The following is an 18,087-nucleotide window of genomic DNA, read 5'->3' on the forward strand; positions in this document are numbered from 1 at the left end:
CTTCGTAATAACTAGCAAACTAAAGATCATGTACATCCACTGCACACATAATCTGAAATAACAACTCATATTTCTCGCATCAAATGACATCAAAACGCATTTTAATAGCCAAACTAACTTTAAAATAGGCATTTTACACCGAGAATAAAACGAAGTTCGGCCATATTTTTTTTTTCTGCAGGGAGAAATGTGAAGATCACGTTACAGGCATTGGAATGAATGGTGAAAAAAAACGTAGGGATCTTAGAATTTCAGAGGCGGTTTTGTAGAAATACTACGTCCTACAGTACGTTGTGGACCAACGTAGTTATTACACATTTTTTTGTGAGACTGGGTTTGAATGACAGGAGGGAAACACACGGTGTGAATCTCCCTGTTGACCTGTTTTGATGAATTATTAAGGAATTTATTTCCCCGGGGCTTCGTGGTGTTTGATTTACGTTTAGAAAATGTCCGATTCCTCACATCTGTCACCAGCGGGGGAGGAGGTAACTGTTGAATGTTTTATACATAGTTCTATATGTAGTAACAGACACACATTACATTACATAACCTTATCTATCATATGAAGTTTAAGGGATATTTCTTGTTGTTTACCCGTCTACATTGATGATTTGTTTGTTGAGAAATATACTACGGAGATTTATGCATCTCAGGATCTTCATCATCTTCATCATCATTTACAGTCTGTTGTTGGAGTAAACACACAAATATGTTATCATGTTCTGTATATTATTTCAATAACTAGCACCAACATTGCTTTTTGAAGTGGCACACTTTTAAATGAAAAACAGTTTTTGGTTAAAAAAAGGACAAAATGCCTATTCCAAAAACCTCTATATTTTTTTTTATTATTGATGCTATTTTTAATTTTACATTTCTATCCAACATCATTCCTGATCATGACTATCAAATGTGTATTAATTATCAGAATTGTAACAATGTAACCTCCCCCCCTCTCTCCCCCCTTTTCTCTTCTCTCCCCCCTCTCTCTTCTCTCCCCTCTTTTTATCTTTGATTTTATCTTTAATTGTATTAATCTGTGTGAATCTGTTCTGTCCTGTTTTTCATTCTCACCCTGTTGCTGTTAAACTACTGAATTTCCCCACAGTGATTAATAAAGGTCCATCTTATCTTATCTTATCTTACTTTAAGAACTTACCTGATGTTTTGAGAATGTCATATTAGGAAAAACCATACAAGGAAATACACCTGCACTCTTGTAAGGCTAATAGGTGACTTTATTTAGTAAAATACAAAACAATCAAATGTGCAGAAGAAAAATCAATACTCTTTAAAACAGTAATAAAAAAAACAGAATCAATTTTATAAAACCTTCATTATGCCCACACTGTAAGTATTAAGAATACAGTAAATCTCCAACATGTCTGAACCTTTTTCAGGATCCACCTCTAGAGGGACTCACATGTTTTGCTGTACTCTCACTTCGATACATTAAGCCAAAAAAAAAGCAAAACCTGGTCAATATAAATCTTATTATAACTCTGCTCTCTTTGCCCTTGTAATATGGTTATAACAATTGTGCCATAGTTTAAAATACAGCATTAAACTGTCTTATTATTTTGGTTTGTTGACGGTGGCGTAGAGGAGGCTGGGATCAGCGGAGGCAGCAGAGGAAGAGGAGGGAGCTCTCACAGTGCTGTAGCTCACTGCTTCATCTTTATCATCATCATCTTCATCATCATCATGAGCCTGCAGGCAAAGAAAAGGGATTATACAGGAAGTTCAGGTGTATATCAGTATGTAGTGCCTCTCCTTTAAAGAGTCCTCTCCTGCTGATGTTCAGGTGTATATCAGTATGTAGTGTCTCTACTTTAAAGAGTCCTCTCCTGCTGATGTTCAGGTGTATATCAGTATGTAGTGTCTCTACTTTAAAGAGTCCTCTTCTGCTGATGTTCAGCTGTATATCAGTATGTAGGGTCTCTACTTTAAAGAGTCCTCTCCTGCTGATGTTCAGGTGTATATCAGTATGTAGTGTCTCTACTTTAAAGAGTCCTCTCCTGCTGATGTTCAGGTGTATATCAGTATGTAGTGTCTCTACTTTAAAGAGTCCTCTCCTGCTGATGTTCAGGTGTATATCAGTATGTAGTGTCTCTACTTTAAAGAGTCCTCTCCTGCTGATGTTCAGGTGTATATCAGTATGTAGTGTCTCTACTTTAAAGAGTCCTCTCCTGCTGATGTTCAGGTGTATATCAGTATGTAGTGTTTCTACTTTCAAGAGTCCTCTCCTGCTGATGTTCAGGTGTATATCAGTATGTAGTGTCTCTACTTTAAAGAGTCCTCTCCTGCTGATGTTCAGGTGTATATCAGTATGTAGTGTCTCTACTTTAAAGAGTCCTCTCCTGCTGATGTTCAGGTGTATATCAGTATGTAGTGTCTCTACTTTAAAGAGTCCTCTTCTGCTGATGTTCAGCTGTATATCAGTATGTAGGGTCTCTACTTTAAAGAGTCCTCTCCTGCTGATGTTCAGGTGTATATCAGTATGTAGTGTCTCTACTTTAAAGAGTCCTCTCCTGCTGATGTTCAGGTGTATATCAGTATGTAGTGTCTCTACTTTAAAGAGTCCTCTCCTGCTGATGTTCAGGTGTATATCAGTATGTAGTGTCTCTACTTTAAAGAGTCCTCTCCTGCTGATGTTCAGGTGTATATCAGTATGTAGTGTCTCTACTTTAAAGAGTCCTCTCCTGCTGATGTTCAGGTGTATATCAGTATGTAGTGTTTCTACTTTCAAGAGTCCTCTCCTGCTGATGTTCAGGTGTATATCAGTATGTAGTGTCTCTACTTTAAAGAGTCCTCTCCTGCTGATGTTCAGGTGTATATCAGTATGTAGTGTCTCTACTTTAAAGAGCCCTCTCCTGCTGATGTTCAGGTGTATATCAGTATGTAGTGTCTCTACTTTAAAGAGTCCTCTCCTGCTGATGTTCAGGTGTATATCAGTATGTAGTGTCTCTACTTTAAAGAGTCCTCTCCTGCTGATGTTCAGGTGTATATCAGTATGTAGTGTCTCTACTTTAAAGAGTCCTCTCCTGCTGATGTTCAGGTGTATATCAGTATGTAGTGTCTCTACTTTAAAGAGTCCTCTCCTGCTGATGTTCAGGTGTATATCAGTATGTAGTGTCTCTACTTTAAAGAGTCCTCTCCTGCTGATGTTCAGGTGTATATCAGTATGTAGTGCAGCACCTCTTTTCACCCTCTGTCTGAAACCAGAGCCCAGTCTGCTCTGATTGGTTAGCTGGCCGGCTCTTTTGTGATTGGTCAACCGCTGAGAGATGTCCCGCCCCTTAGCCTATAACGATACATTTGTTGGAGTGCTAGCCAATAGGACTTTGGGTGTTACATAGTGATGTCATTATGTTCCAGAAGTAAACAAAGGAGTCCAATGGAGGCGTTCCAGGCACAAATATTAATTTATACATTAAAATGCCTTTACAGACCATTTACATGCATATACAGTATATAATGCTTAGATTCTGAATCATATCAATAGATTCTTCCTCGATTAACATCATCAGTATAACCAACATAAATCTTACCCTGGCTTTCCTGCTGCTCTTCCTGGTGTAGCTGATGGAGGCGTAGGAAGCACCATCTTCAGGATCAGCCTACACAAATAAATATATTATTATTATTAATTATTATTGTTGCAGTGAAATAAACATAAAATCTGCAATGTAACATACAGCGTTAAAGTGAGCTACTTTTATTCGTAATTCATTTAATTCTAGTTGCTGTACAGGTTTCATCATATTCAACATCCATGCATTGTAATCAATGACAACAGTCCAAATGAATTCTGCCATTATTAGACCTTTAACCCTGTGGTCATTTTGAGACTGTTGTGTGTGTTGAAAACATTTTTAATAACAAAATGTTTAAACCAGAGTTCCCGTTAGCCGGTAATTACCGGAATACGACCGGTAAAATATGATGAAGACCGGCAATCTCTCCGGTCAAAGCGTCCGGTCAAAATATATTTCCCCTTATATTAGCGCAATACCACATCAGTTGCGCAACTTGCGCCACTTATGTGACAGACAAAAGAGTATGTGACAGACAAGAATAGTCCATTCTAGTATCTAACACGTAATGTGGAGAAAGAGATGTCCGGTATGGGTTGATTGTGCGTTGATCTGTTGGTAATGCCTCTGGGTTCCGGTCGGCATGTAAACAAATGCATAATGCTGCGCTATACTTTGCGGCCTCACCCGGTTGCATAGCGACGCTTATTATTTTAGGTGTCTTTTAATAAACAGGTAGTCCTATCATTAGCTAGAACTAGCTAGATCTGATCGATATGGACATAAACACGAGTGAAGTCTAATCTGACGGGAGAGAGAGATCAGCTGCTGCTGACGAGTCGACAGCGGAGGCCTGTACTACGAAGCTGGTTCAACCTAACCTGGATATGTTTGAGTTAGCCGGTTGGCCTAATCCAAAACATACGCGCTCTCGCTAAACTGTACTACGACGCGGGTTATCAAGTGGATCAATAAAAGGCCTAATAAAATTTGCCTAACAGGTTTATGATATCACTGCCCCGTCTAAGACACGAGTGGATCTGACTTTAATTACATTTGACTCGAGTGTTTCGTCAACTTAATGTGTTGCTTAAAGTAATACTTCTGCAAACAGTATGTGACACTGTGAGTGTTGCACGGCCAGATACGGCTCAGCTGACTCAGATAAGGAAATATATGATACATTATGATGTGATATGCCGCGGACTGTACTTAATGTTACTCTGATCCGGTTACTTATGTTGTGGCAGATATTTAAGTAAGCTTTCTTAACGCTAATGTTATAATAGTCAGATTGCTCTGAAGATGGGAGGTGATATTCTATCAATGTTCACGTTCACACAGTTGGTGATTTTTGCCGGCCGTCTTTCCTGCAACGGCAGCTTTTCTGTATTTCCTTTCTCCTGTAATATGACTTGATCGCTTTAAACTCTGCACACTGAGCTCTGATTGGTCAGCAGGCAGTGCTTTCACTGAGTTGAGCTCTCAGCCTGCAACCTAACCTGCTCCCGACCAGGTTAGCCGCTCAGCATAAGTTACCATGGAGATCTAGCCTGCTAAAAAGAGAACCAGCGTCGTAGGACCGGAAACCCCGAGTTTTCCCTGAAGTTAGCCGGCTAAGAGAACATCCTGCTTCGTAGTATACCCCCCAGCTCTGCATGATCACATGCAGCGGTGAGCGGAACAAAACACACACTTCAGGTTAGAATATCACACGTAGTTATTTTAATTACCTCTCAAACTACCTAAACTAGTTATAGATATGTTTAGTTTTACTGTCGGGTCACTCATTACTGATCCGCGAGCTGCATGATACTGGCGGGCTGTCAGGAGTGAGAGAGAGCGCTCCGTTTATTATTCCTGTGTTAATGTAAGTTAATGTACACTTTTGAATAGTTAATCTACTATTATTAGTTTGTTTAATATCGAATCATATCAATTTGTTTTAAAGCTCAATAAATAACAAAGAAGACCTTTGACAGGCACTTTTCAAATTGTGTCCGGAAGATTTCAACTTAAACGGACATTTTGACCTGCGAAAAAATATTCTAACGGGAACTCTTGTTTAAACTCACCACGTTCACATCCGTCTGCGTATCAGTCCCTAAAAAGAATAACAAATAAATTAAACTTGGGTTAAAACACATGTTTATCAGAAGCTTCTTATTTGTAAAGTATAATGTGTGAATGTCCTCACCTTGAGGCCTTTTCCGTCTGATGACAGCCACAGTGATTATTGTGAGTGCTGCAACATCCACTATCAGAATGATGATAAACCACCACCAACCTGGAAGAGAGAAGTTAGAAGAGTTACATATACTCAGAGGTTTTGATCTCTTTGTCTTTAAACTCTGAATCAACAACATGTATTCTAACCTGAGGAATGAAGAGAAACAGCTGTGGTTCTTTCCTGTAACCATCAAACACTTTACAAGTAAATAACTTAATCCTAACCTGCTTTTAAGTTGGGTTTAGCTGTTGTTGTTGTTGTTGTTGTTTTTGTTATTGGTGTTGTTGTTGTTTTTGTTATTGGTGTTGTTGTTGCTGGTTTTGTGTCCTCACCTAAACAAATGAACACAACCCGACAAACTATTTAGTCTGCAACTTCTGTAAAACAAACACATATTTGAGGTGATTATTCATGTCAGATTGAAGTAACTTAAACATCTCATCATGTTCTCACCTGAGGACTGAGGGCTGAAGAGGAACAGGTGTACTTCTCTTGTGAACTCATCAGTTATATTACAAGTAAATAACTCAAACATTGATGTGTTTCTAAAAGGAGAAGTCAGAAATGTCACAGAGGCAGAGCAGAGAGACTGTGATGTCTCTACATCTCTGTGATCTTTAACCACATCTTGACCCTGAAGCAGCCACTTCACTGGGTGTTCACACCGTCCATATGTCCTAGGGATGGGTACCGAGAACCGGTAGTAAGTCAATACCGGTACCTGATTGGACGGTATCGGTATACCGTTAAGCCGCTGGACAAACGGTGCTGCTATCGGTATATCTGTTACGTCTACTTCCTTAGTTTAACTTTAAACCATTCTGGTTGGTTGGGAACCCTCATCCCGTGTGATGTATCCGGTTTGAGACCCCTCTGATTGGCCACTGTAAATGCCACTCCTCATCTCTCTCAACAGCGCTCTTAATATTGTTGTGAGACTCCCGCAGGCATGACGGACAGAGCGAAACGATCGAAGGTCTGGATGCACTTTTAAAAAATGTAGTGGCGATAGTGCGAGGCGCAATCTATGTACTCAATGAGTTGCTTGTAAAGGGGGTAACACAAGCAACTTAATGAAGCATTTGCAACCGAGACACTCATTGAATCTTAAACGGTGCTAGCGATACTGCTAGTGCTAATAGTGCTAATAGTGCTAGCGGGCTTCAGCCGCGCCGTGTGTAAATGTGACCTGAGTGAAGGCTCGCAGGCGGGTTAGCTGCTGCGCACGGGTAATATGTTCTGTTTACCTGGGTGCAGTCTTGCAGGCACATCGCCTTGTCTTTTTTTAGTTTATTAACACCAAATTATTGAAAAGTATCGATAAGAGTATTGAAAAATACCGATACCGATAAGCAGTACCGGTACCGGTATCGATAAAATCCTAACTATACCCATCCCTCGACACAGAGCATTAACGTCAAGAGTAACATTAACTTCATCACTGTAATCATATTTATTGTAATGATTCAGTGTATTGTTTTAAAAACACTATTTGGAAACATTATGAGGTAAATACTCATTGGTAACAAGAGACAGATAAACCTGAGAGTCTGGACCTTCTTCTAATCTGAACTGTCTGCAGGTGTAATGACCAGCATCCTCCTCTGTGACCTTCTTTATAACCAGAGAACATTTCTCTGTATTCTCAGTCTGTCTGATTTAGCTTTGGCTTCTTTACCAATCTGCCCATGTTCAACCAGCTCTACTGCTGCTGAGCTATTTGAATCAACTAAGATCCAGGTAGTACTGTTACACTCATCCTGATCATCTATCACATTGTCAGAAGGCAAAGTCACTTCATCTCCAGCTCTGACCGTGAAGGAGGAAGGTTTCCCATTTGCTGCTGTTGAACAACACAGACAGAGTTCACTAAAGTCACCACGTTACAAACACAACTCATCATTCTCAGTTAAAGGAACAGTACGTAGTAAAGTACCGTTAGTGATATTAAAGCTGTTTTATTTAAAGTGTGTTCTCTGCATCCTCACCTGGAAAGTGGAGCAGCAGCATCAGGAATGAAGACATCATGATCCTTCTGAATTCAGACATCGTGCTTCTCTCTCGGTCTCTGGCTCTCGACTGTCAGAGTCTCTGACCGGCTGCTTCTTTATTTCCCTTCTGAGAACTGAAAGTGTTTCTGTGAGAATGTGGTTAATAACAGCAGCAGAGCTCTGGAGGTTTTACCTTCTGATGCTGACCAGATAAGGTACGTGCAAAACCGTGCAGAGAATGTACATATAGCATTATATATTATGTAGTTGTTGGTGTATTATTACTATTATGAATTATTCGTTTCCATAAATACTTGCAGTATGGTTTTTTTATATAATTTTAAATCAGAAAACAGACTTGCTAATGGTGTTTGAATGCACACACAGTGGTCTGAGACCTGGTGGTTTTTCTATGAATTGCACTTCTGAGAACCAAGATGGAGGTGTTGTTGTGGCTGTGGTAGCAGCAGCAGCAGCAGAGCTCTGCAGGTCTAAACCACTGATGTTGACCAGATACAAAACAGAGACATGAGTAATGGAAACAGTAACTATTGACTAAATGAACTCTAATGAAGTTTAATTAATTACTTTTTAACACTTGTACCTGCATGTTGTTCTGAAATTCTTAATAAAACTAACAAGTTTGATCTGAGTTATTGTCATGCTCTGCACACTGAACTTATGAATCTTTGGTCCCTTTAAAAAGACACAAACGTCTCTAGAGAGGCATACCGGTTAAAGTCTTTTAATAAACACGCTGCAGATACACAACTTTCTGAAGATGCAGATTACTTTTTAACTGTTAAGCCCGAGAGACCCCGGTACCGGGTTCCTCCTGCAACATCTTGCAGGAAACAGTGTCTGAGGGCATGTTCATTTAATAAACTATTAATGTTTTATATCCATGCAACGTAAAGAAACTCATCTAACTGATCATTTAAAAAAAAAAAAAAAAACACAATGCTAACGCTGAGCCTCTGAATTAGCAACGAGCGAAAAATGCTAACAGATGACTGCACCGAAATTCACTCACAAAACCTTATTATTTATCTCTGCTGCACATCTCAACCCATCGTCTCACACCGTGAGGGGACACAGAATCGAGGGGTACCCTCATTATCACTCAATTATATGAACTCTCGGAGATAATAACAAGAACACACATCAAAACATATTGAGCTAAGCAGGGACGTGCACACATTGACTCTAGGTAGTGCTTGAGCACCTGCCCGTTTTGCCCTCTGGACAGCAATGTGCCCTTTTGAAAGTTCGTTTTTTACAGTTTTTTTTTTAGTTTTTTTTACAGTGTACTGTATGTGGCTCATGGTAACATCGATCAATTCTGGATTAAAAGCTTCTAATATAATACAATAATGCCCTAAATGCGCGTTGTAATTTTGTCAGACATCCCCACACGTGCCCCGCGGCACTCCCGTACGTGCACTGGCTGCAGCCCCTCCCTTCCCTGCTCTCAACGTGAACGTACAGCGCGCAGAGCAGACAGTCAGTCACTCAGTCAGACAGACAGACCACGGTGTGTGTGTGTGGTGCAGCAGCACGCAGCAACACGATTAAAAGTGCCCTAGTGACGACCAAGTCAGTAACCACCAGGTAACAAATACGACGAGTGTATTGTTTAATCCCAAAATCAGATGCCAAACTAAACAATAACTTCACTTCACAAATAAATGTTAAAATAATTAATTTTTTGATAATAAATCAGTAAAATCAGGCAAAAATAAGAATGAAATAACCCTAACCCTAACATAACCCTAACCCTAAAACCTAAATAAAGTAACCAAAAACCGAAAAGAAACTAACAAAATCCAAATTTGCGTGCACAATTTTGGCGCCCGCTCGCCACGACAACTCAGAAGGTGCCCTTTTTTTTTCTCTTGAGCACCTGCCCCTATAAATGTCTGTGCACGCCACTGGAGCTAAGTAGCTAAAAATGCTAACATGGCTCACCTCTGTCGTAGTCTGGTCAAAAGTGGTCTTCAATGGCATTAAAACGATCAAAAAAAACGCTGCTGAAGTTAATCCATAGGTTAATCCAATGTGTCTGTTACTTTGAAATGATTTCTGATAATCCATGAGCAATAAACCTGCTTTTCGGTTTTGAGATGTCAGACCTAGAGACAGCTTCACTCTGGAGCAAAACTGCATGTGCGAAGCCCCCACCTTTTTGTTTTACCATGTGTGTGTGTGGGGGGAGATTCCTCTTCGATTCTATTGGCTCTAACGGTCAGAAAGAGATGTCAATCACCAAAATCGACCAATGGGTTCCAGAGAAACGGTAATACCCCCATTTCCACCCAAATCACCTCAGAGGTGGAGTTTTTTTGCTAAATCTCTCTAAAAAGGTCAAATGTCACTTGTTTTGCATCAATCTTGATACAGGGTACTCATTATATGTTGTACTTTGGATTCCTAAAGCTTGTAGTCTACCTTACCATCCAAGGGTAGTTTTCACTGTAAGTAAAAAATAATATTTGGACGGACTATATGATTTACAGTTTTTTACCATGTTCAATCTGAATTTTCTTAAACATCTATATTGATTCTGACTTGTCTACATCCAACTCACAGGTTTATCATTACTTTGAGAAAAAAGATTATTAATTTAACCCTTATAGAAGTGAATATGGTCATTTGTTCTGGGAATGTCATTTTCGAGCCTGAAACCTGAAAAACAGGCTCAGGGCTAAACTGGAACAGTACGCAGTAAAGTACCATTAGTGATATTAAAGCTGTTTTATTTAAAGTGTGTTCTCTGCATCCTCACCTGGAAAGTGGAGAGCAGCAGCATCAGGAATGAAGACATCATGATCCTTCTGAATTCAGACATCGTGCTTCTCTCTCGTTCTCTGGCTCTCGACTGTCAGACTCTCTAACCGGCTGCTTCTTTATTTGTCTTCTGAGAACTTAAAGAGTTTCTGTGAGGATGTGGTTAACAACAGCAGCAGAGCTCTGGAGGTGTTACTCTCTGATGCTGACCAGATAAGGTACGTGCTTACAGCAAAATCCTGCAGAGAATGTACATATAGCCTTATATATTATATAGTTGTTGGTGTATTATTACTATTTTGAATGATTTGTTTTCATAAATACTTTTTTTTTTTTTAATATATATATCATTTTAATCAGAAAACAGACTTGCTAATGGTGTCTGAATGCACACACAGTGGTCTGAGACCTGGTGGTTTTTCTATGAATTGCACCTCTGAGAACCAAGAGGTGTTGTTGTGGCTGTGGTAGCAGCAGCAGCAGAGCTCTGCAGGTCTAAACCACTGATGTTGACCAGATACAAAACAGAGACATGAGTAATGGAAACAGTAACTATTGACTAAATGAACTCTAATGAAGTATAATTAATTACTTTTTAACACTTGTACCTGCATGTTGTTCTGAAATTCTTAATAAAACTAACAAGTTTGATCTGAGTTATTGTCATGCTCTGCACACTGAACTTATGAATCTTTGGTCCCTTTAAAAAGACACAAACGTCTCTAGTGAGGCATACCGGTTAAAGTCTTTTAATAAACACGCTGCAGATACACAACTTTCTGAAGATGCAAAATGAATCTGTGCCCTGGAGGCTGAAACTGAAGCGGTGCCGATGTGTCAGAGCCTGTATATGTTCTTGTGTCTCTGCTGAAGATATGTCATGGTTGTAAATATGCACATTTTGAAGTCAGCAGCAGATTGTAGTGTGTGTGTGTGTGGGGGTGTGTGTGTGTGGGAGTGTGTGTGTGTGTGTGTGTGTGTGTGTGTGTATGTGTGTGTGTGTGTGTGTGTGTGTGTGTGTGTGTGTGTGTGTGTGTGTGTGTGTGTGTGTGTGTGTGTGTGTGTGTGTGTGTGTGTGTGTGTGTGTGTGTGTGTGTGTGTGTGTGTGTGTGTGTGTGTGTGTGTGTGTGTGTGTGTCTTTAGGTTTGGGAGATGATGGAGAAGACGACGATGAAGAAGGAGAAGAGTGAAAACCTCTGCTGGAGATTTTCAGAACATTTGTTTTAACTGTTGAATGTTTTATACATAGTTTTATATGTAGTAACAAACATACATTACACTATATAAGCTTATTTATAATATGAAGTTCAAGGGATGTTTCTTGTTGTCCGTCTACATTGATTTGGACTACCTATGTTGCAAATGTATTATCTTTTCAATTTACACACGGCATCTATTGCACGTCTGTCCGTCCTGGGAGAGGGATCCCTCCTCTGTTACTCTCCCTGAGGTTTCTCCCATTTTTCCCTTTAAACTGGGTTTTCTCTGGAAGTTTTTCCTTGTACGATGTGAGGGTCTAAGGACAGAGGGTGTCGTATTGTCATACTGATATTCTGTACAAACTGTGAAGTCCACTGAGACAAATGTAACATTTGTGATATTGGGCTATATAAATAAACATTGATTGATTGATTGATTGATTATTTGTTTGTTGAGAAATCTACTACTTTGAATAAAAAACGTTCAAACCTCAAAGCTTTTCTGTAGATTTACGCATCTCAGCTTCTATTTCGTATAAGGCTTCGCTCTCTAAGGCTATCGCTATTGGGTAATCCCACTGCACGTGTGCAGCACTGACAGACTTAATCCACGCCCACCTATGACGTGGGCCCCACCTTCAGGCTCACTTCTGTATAAATAGGAAGTAGTCCCTACAATCTGCCCCCACTTTTCTTCAGCACTCCGTTGCAAAAGCACTGTCAGGCACAAAGCTCTTTTCAGAGCTGTTTACTAAAAAGCAAACATTCCTGGTTCCCCTGGCCCCATCCTCCCTCTCCTCCGGACGGGGGAGACAGGGCGTGGGCCCGGTGTTAACCCGATATATGAGTTACGACCGGAGCTCACGGTGCGAGTCCTGCCGGGGATTAGAGCACGCAAACGCGGCTCTCACTCCCCAGGTGTCGTGCACTCATTGTGTCCATCTCCCTCTGGCCCACAGACAGTGGAGAGCGGACGCTCTTGCTGCTGCGGCCGAGGATGATTGGCTAGTCCAGGAGACTTACTCTGTGGACCAAGCCCTTTATTTATTGGATCGGAGTGGCGGGCAGCAGTCAGGTGACTCCTTCCCCTCCATTCACGGATCACCATGTGGTCCCCCCGCCCTGTCTCCCTCTCCTCCGGCGGGGGAGGCGGGGCGGGGGCCCGGTGTCGGCCCGGTAGCCGAGCCTAGGTTCGGCTGCCGGGCTGACGCCGGGTCACCGGATCCCTCTATCCGCCATCACGGCTCTGCCGTCGATAGGTGTTATTTTCCAGGAACTCCCGGAGATCATCGGAAAGGCAGCCGCCAAATGAGATCTCCCCATTCCCCCGGTTCAGGAGAGCTCTCCTCCGGATGACATAAAAAAAGCTGCATAAGCGGCTGCCTCACTGTTACGATGTGTGTAGGAAGCAGGACCCAAATGCAGATTAAAGTGATAATAATTGAAGAGTTTATCGCCGGCCACTAGGGTGGGTGGAGGGGGTCAGGAGGACGGGACTGAGCTGACTGCCCAGGGACACAGCAGAGGACCAGGAAGGGATCTCGGGCGGACGGCCCGGGGGCAAGGCAGAAGCCGAGAAGGGGGACTCGGGCGGACGGCCCGGGGGCAAGACAGAGTCCAAGGTGGGGGTTATGGAGGGACGAAGGCCACCGCGGGCGAACTCAGGGGACGAAGCATGAGGGCGAGGACCGCGGCCGGGAAAGTCAGGGGGCCGAGCATGAGGGCGAGGACCGCTGCCGGGAAAGTCAGGAGGCCGGGCTTGAGGGCGAAGACCGCGGCACTCAGGGGGCCGGGCTCGAGGGCGAAGTCCGCGGCCCTCAGGGGGCCGGGCTCGAGGGCGAAGAATGCGGCTCACAGGGGACCGGGCTCGAGGGTGAAGACCGCGGCTCTCAGGGGGCCGGGCTCGAGGGCGAAGACTGCGGCTCTCAGGGGGCCGGGCTCTCAGGGGGCCGGGCTCGAGGGCGAAGACCAGACAGCTCCAGAGGCCGAGCAGAGCCCGGTGTCGGCCGAACAGGAACCGGAGCCGGTGGGATAGGCCTCGGCAGGATCCCCCACGGAAGAGGACCAGGAGTTGGCAGGACCCCCGGCGAGACAGATGATGGCGGGGACTCCAACGGAACAGGACAAGGGGTTGGCAGTACCCCCGGCAGAAGAGTTGTCGGCGGGACCCCCAACGGAACAGGACCAGGAGTTGGCAGGACCCTCGGCAGGACAGGAGATGGCGGGGCCTCCAACGGAACAGGACCTGGGGTTGGCAGGACCCCCGGCAGAAGAGTCGTCAGTGGTACCTCCAGCGAGACAGGACATAGGGTTGGCAGGACCCCCGGTAGAAGTGTAGTCGGCGGGGCCTCCAACGTCACAGGACACAGGGTTGGCAGGAACCCCGGTAGAAGAGTAGACGGCAGGACCCCCAACGGGACTGGACATAGGGTTGGCAGGACCTCCGGCAGAAGAGTAGTCTGCGGGACCTCCAACGGGACAGGACACAGGGTTGGCAGGACCCCCAGCGGAACCTCCAACGGCACAGGACATAGGGTTGGCAGGACCCCCGGCAGAAGAGTAGTCAGCGGGACCCCCAACGGGACAGGACATGGAGTTGGCAGGACCCCCGGCAGGAGAGTAGTCGGCGGGACCCCCAACGGGACAGGACATGGAGTTGGCAGGACCCCCAGCGGAACCTCCAACGGCACTTGAGTAGGGACTGGAGTGGGGACTCGAGAGAGGGCTTGAGAAGGATCTCGAGATGGAACTTGAACGGAGACTCGAGAGGAGACTTGAGAGGGAACTCGAGCGGTGACTTGAGAGGCAACTTGAGAGGTGACTCGAGAGGAAACTCGAGAGAGGGCTTGAGAGGGAACTCGAGAAGTGACTTGAGAGGGAACTCGAGATGGGACTCGAGAGGAGACTTGAGAGGAGACTGGAGAAGAGACTTGAGGGGGACTAGAGAGGGAACTCGAGAGGTGACTTGAGAGGGAACTCGAGAGGTGACTCGAGAGGTAACTCGAGAGGAGACTTGAGAGGGAACTGGAGAGGAGACTTAAGAGATGACTCGAGAGGGGACTCGAGAGGAGACTCGAGAGATGACTTGAGAGGGAACTCGAGAGGGGACTCGAGAGGTGACTTGTGAGGAGTCTTGAGAGGGGACTCGAGAGGAGACTCGAGAGATGACCTGAGAGGGAACTCGAGAGGGGACTCGAGAGGTAACTTGTGAGGAGTCTTGAGAGGGAACTGGAGAGGAGACTTGAGAGATGACTCGAGAGGGAACTCGAGAGGGGAATTGAGAGATGACTTGAGAGGGAACTCGAGAGGAGACTTGAGAGATGACTTGAGAAGGGTCTTGAGAATGGTCTTGAGTCGGTCGGTACGCCGACAGGACACGGGGAGCTGGCGTCGGCTGAACAGCCAACAGGAGACGAGGTGCTGGAGTCGGCCGGTACGCCGACAGGACTCGGGGAGCTGGCGTTGGCCGGTAAGCCAGTCCTGGAGCCGAAACTGGAGTCGGGACCATGGCTACTGGGGCCGGTACTGAAGCCGGAACCATGGCTGCTGGGCCGGTACTGAAGCCAGAACCATGGCTGCTGGGGCCGGAACCAGGGCCGGAACCATGGTTGCTGGGACCGGTTCTGGAGCAAACACTGGGTGAGAAGCAGGGGCCGACGCCAGACGGACCACACAGATGCGTGTGGTATCAAAAAGGGAATTGGGAGACCTGGGTCTACCAGGATCGGGAAAACAAACCGTGAGGTAATCCAAAAGCCAGGCAGGTACGAATTTAACCAAATCTTGATTCTCCATCGTTATCTTGCATGCATCGGCCAGAGCAGCCTCTCGCTGCTGAACCCTGACCGCTCCCATCCATCGATTAGCACAGTCAGACAAAGAAAAGGTATAATCCAATAGTTCCTGCTCAGACGGATCTGCTGGGCCCAAATCTGTGGTCGGTTCGTACTGTTACGATGTGTGTAGGAAGCAGGACCCAAATGCAGATTAAAGTGACAAAAATGGAAGAGTTTATCGTCAACCACTAGAGGGCAGCGTTACTGCTGTCGCTGCCCGGTTATGCCGTGCTCTGACCCGGTAGTGCCGACCGGCCATTTTAGTTCAAGCATTGTTCATTCACTCCGCCTCGAGTTGAGACGTTCGTCCACTCATTCATGTAAGACTGTTTCCACTATTATATTATACTACTATACTCTGTGTTGTGGTATATATTTGTGTTGATGACATGCATGGAGGTAATACTTTGTCAGCTTATCTTGCTGCATTACTCTGTTTCAGGGTGTCGTCATCCTTGTCAATAAATTACCGAAACTGACATTGAGGAGTGTGTTTTTTCAAAAATAACTCCTTTATTTCAAGGCTAAACTATTAACAGAGACTGAACAGAACACTCAACGCAGACCAAGTCATTACACAAGACGAACCGACAAAGACAAACAGAAAAACCAGAACCTAAATACACACAAGACTAATCATACAAACAAGACACAGGTGAGGAGGGAGGAGAAAACACAGGGACACCAGGTGAACACAATCGGGTAAATTAGACACACCAGGGAAACTAACGACAGGGAACCACAGACAGATCTAAACAAGACAAAACACAACGCAGACAGAAAACCAAAGACAGATCTAGACAAGACACAACGCAGACCGAAAACCAAAGACAGATCTAGACAAGACAAAACACAACACAGACAGATCGTGACACTGACAGCGTGTCGGCTGATAGGCAGCAGGACTCACGGCTCAAACCGGCTGTCTTCAAAAACCTGTCGGTTAATTAGACAGCCCGGGTTTGTTTCCATATGTCACATATGTGCCTCCTATACACACCTCAGCTCATTCCTCAAGCAGATTTGAGCTTGAACCTCAATGTCCGGTTTACGAGTCTTCTAAACAGAGGCAGGATGAGAGCCGGTGTGAGAGGCAGTGTGTGGAGGCCCCCTCGCAGCTTTTCGGTCCGGGCCCCTCTTGGGCTGCTTCACGGGCAACGGCGGCGAGGGCTCTGGCGTGGCTCGTCACCATGACAACCACAGCACATCCAAAACATGTGCTGTGGTATTACTCAGAGAGGCGACGCGTGTGTTCGATGGACAGATGGATAATAATAAGCAGCAAGGCCCACCGGGTAAGCCGGCTGCCCCTAACCTGTGGGTTATAGGCAGCATGGCTCGCTGCATAACCGGCTGTCTTTAAAACCTATTGGTTTTTAGGCAGCTCGGTTTTTCTCCTCTGTCCCAAACCTACCTCCTACACACGGTTGTAATGAGCCACGAGTGCCATTATTACAGTGTGGACAGCACTGCACACACCTCCGCTCATCCCTCAGGGGTGTTGAGCGTGAACGCACCTTAAATGTCCGGTTTACGAGTCTTCTCCTAAACGCGACATAAGGAGAGCCTGTGTGAAATGCAACGTCTGGAGGGCTCTGGCGTGGCTCATCACCATGACAACCACAGCACATCCAAAGCAGGTTCGCGCCTTGAGTGACGGCGCATGTGTTAGATGGGCAGAGGGAAGTTAATATGCAGCAAGGCTCCCCGGTTAAGCCGGCTGCCAATAGCCTATTGGTTACTTGGCAGCATGGCCCGCTGCCTAATCCGGCTGTTTTTTTTTAACTTATCGGTTAATAAAACAGCAGGGCTTACTATTCAAATCCGTCTACCTTAAACTTTTTGGGTTTAGGCAGCATGGATATTTCCTCTGTCTCAGACACCTCCTACCCATGGTCGTAATAAGCCCACGGAGGGCTATTATTATGCATCGTGTGGACAGCATTGCACACACCTCCGCTCATCCCTTAGTGGTGTTGAGCGTGAATGCGCGGTTTACGAGTATTCTCCTAAATGACGACATAATGAGAGCCTGTGTGAAATGCAGCGTGTGGAGGGCTCTGGCGATCAAACAGGTGCTGGAGTGTGTTCACCAGGGAGGTTCACATCCATAGTCCTGAAGGATGCTTACCTCCACGTAACCATCATCCCGAAACACAGCAAGTTCCTGCGTTTCTCATTCCTGGCTCCACGCACTTTTTTCAAAGTGGGTGGAGACAGTTGGAGCAGCTACTCAGAATGGGGATGAGAGTGTTATTTTACCTGGACGACCGGTTGTGGCAGGCTCGCTCCAGGGAGGAAGCGGCTTACAGACGATACAGCTCGTATCTCATCTGTCAAACCTGGGTTTTTCATTATCAACTGGAAGAAGAGCTGTCCTCTTCCCTCCCAGACATTTAACTGGGAGTGGAATTGAACTCAGCCCGCATGAGAGCGCGACTCTCACAGCAGAGAATGGAGAAAGTGACAGCTCTCCTCCGGTGCAGCTGTTAACCTGTCGGTTAG

At 44.8% G+C, this 18,087-nt stretch overlaps 2 protein-coding genes and 1 long non-coding RNA gene across 3 annotated transcripts in view; all 3 read right to left on the bottom strand.

The window, feature by feature from the left end:
- Nucleotides 1–18,087, bottom strand: part of LOC307017490 (uncharacterized protein) — a 43,942-nt gene that overhangs the window by 12,837 nt on the left and 13,018 nt on the right. The window lies entirely within an intron of this gene.
- LOC307016491 (uncharacterized protein) lies at nt 1,004–6,742 on the bottom strand. Its single transcript, XM_079645605.1, has 6 exons — nt 6,223–6,742; nt 5,994–6,101; nt 5,737–5,826; nt 5,615–5,643; nt 3,555–3,623; nt 1,004–1,713 (listed from the first exon to the last, which is right to left on the bottom strand). Exons 1-6 carry the CDS (start codon nt 6,302–6,304, stop codon nt 1,579–1,581), a joined length of 513 nt encoding a protein of 170 aa, XP_079501731.1. The 5' UTR covers nt 6,305–6,742; the 3' UTR covers nt 1,004–1,578.
- LOC307016492 lies at nt 7,536–10,673 on the bottom strand. Its single transcript, XR_013801826.1, has 3 exons — nt 10,546–10,673; nt 7,758–7,894; nt 7,536–7,612 (listed from the first exon to the last, which is right to left on the bottom strand). It is a non-coding gene; the product is annotated as an uncharacterized lncRNA (long non-coding RNA).

This window comes from Notothenia rossii, assembly GCF_949606895.1.
Source record: "Notothenia rossii genome assembly, chromosome: 8".
In the NCBI taxonomy this organism is placed as follows: Eukaryota; Metazoa; Chordata; class Actinopteri; order Perciformes; family Nototheniidae; genus Notothenia; species Notothenia rossii.

Coding starts and splice junctions, on each gene's coding strand:
- LOC307016491 (XM_079645605.1), bottom strand. CDS start 6,304: ATGTTTGAGTTATTTACTTGTAATATAACTGATGAGTTCACAAGAGAA. Junction 5,827..5,993: donor TAAACCCAACTTAAAAGCAG/GTTAGGATTAAG, acceptor TCTCTCTTCCAG/GTTGGTGGTGGTTTATCATC. Junction 1,714..3,554: donor AGAGCAGCAGGAAAGCCAGG/GTAAGATTTATG, acceptor CTTTGCCTGCAG/GCTCATGATGATGATGAAGA.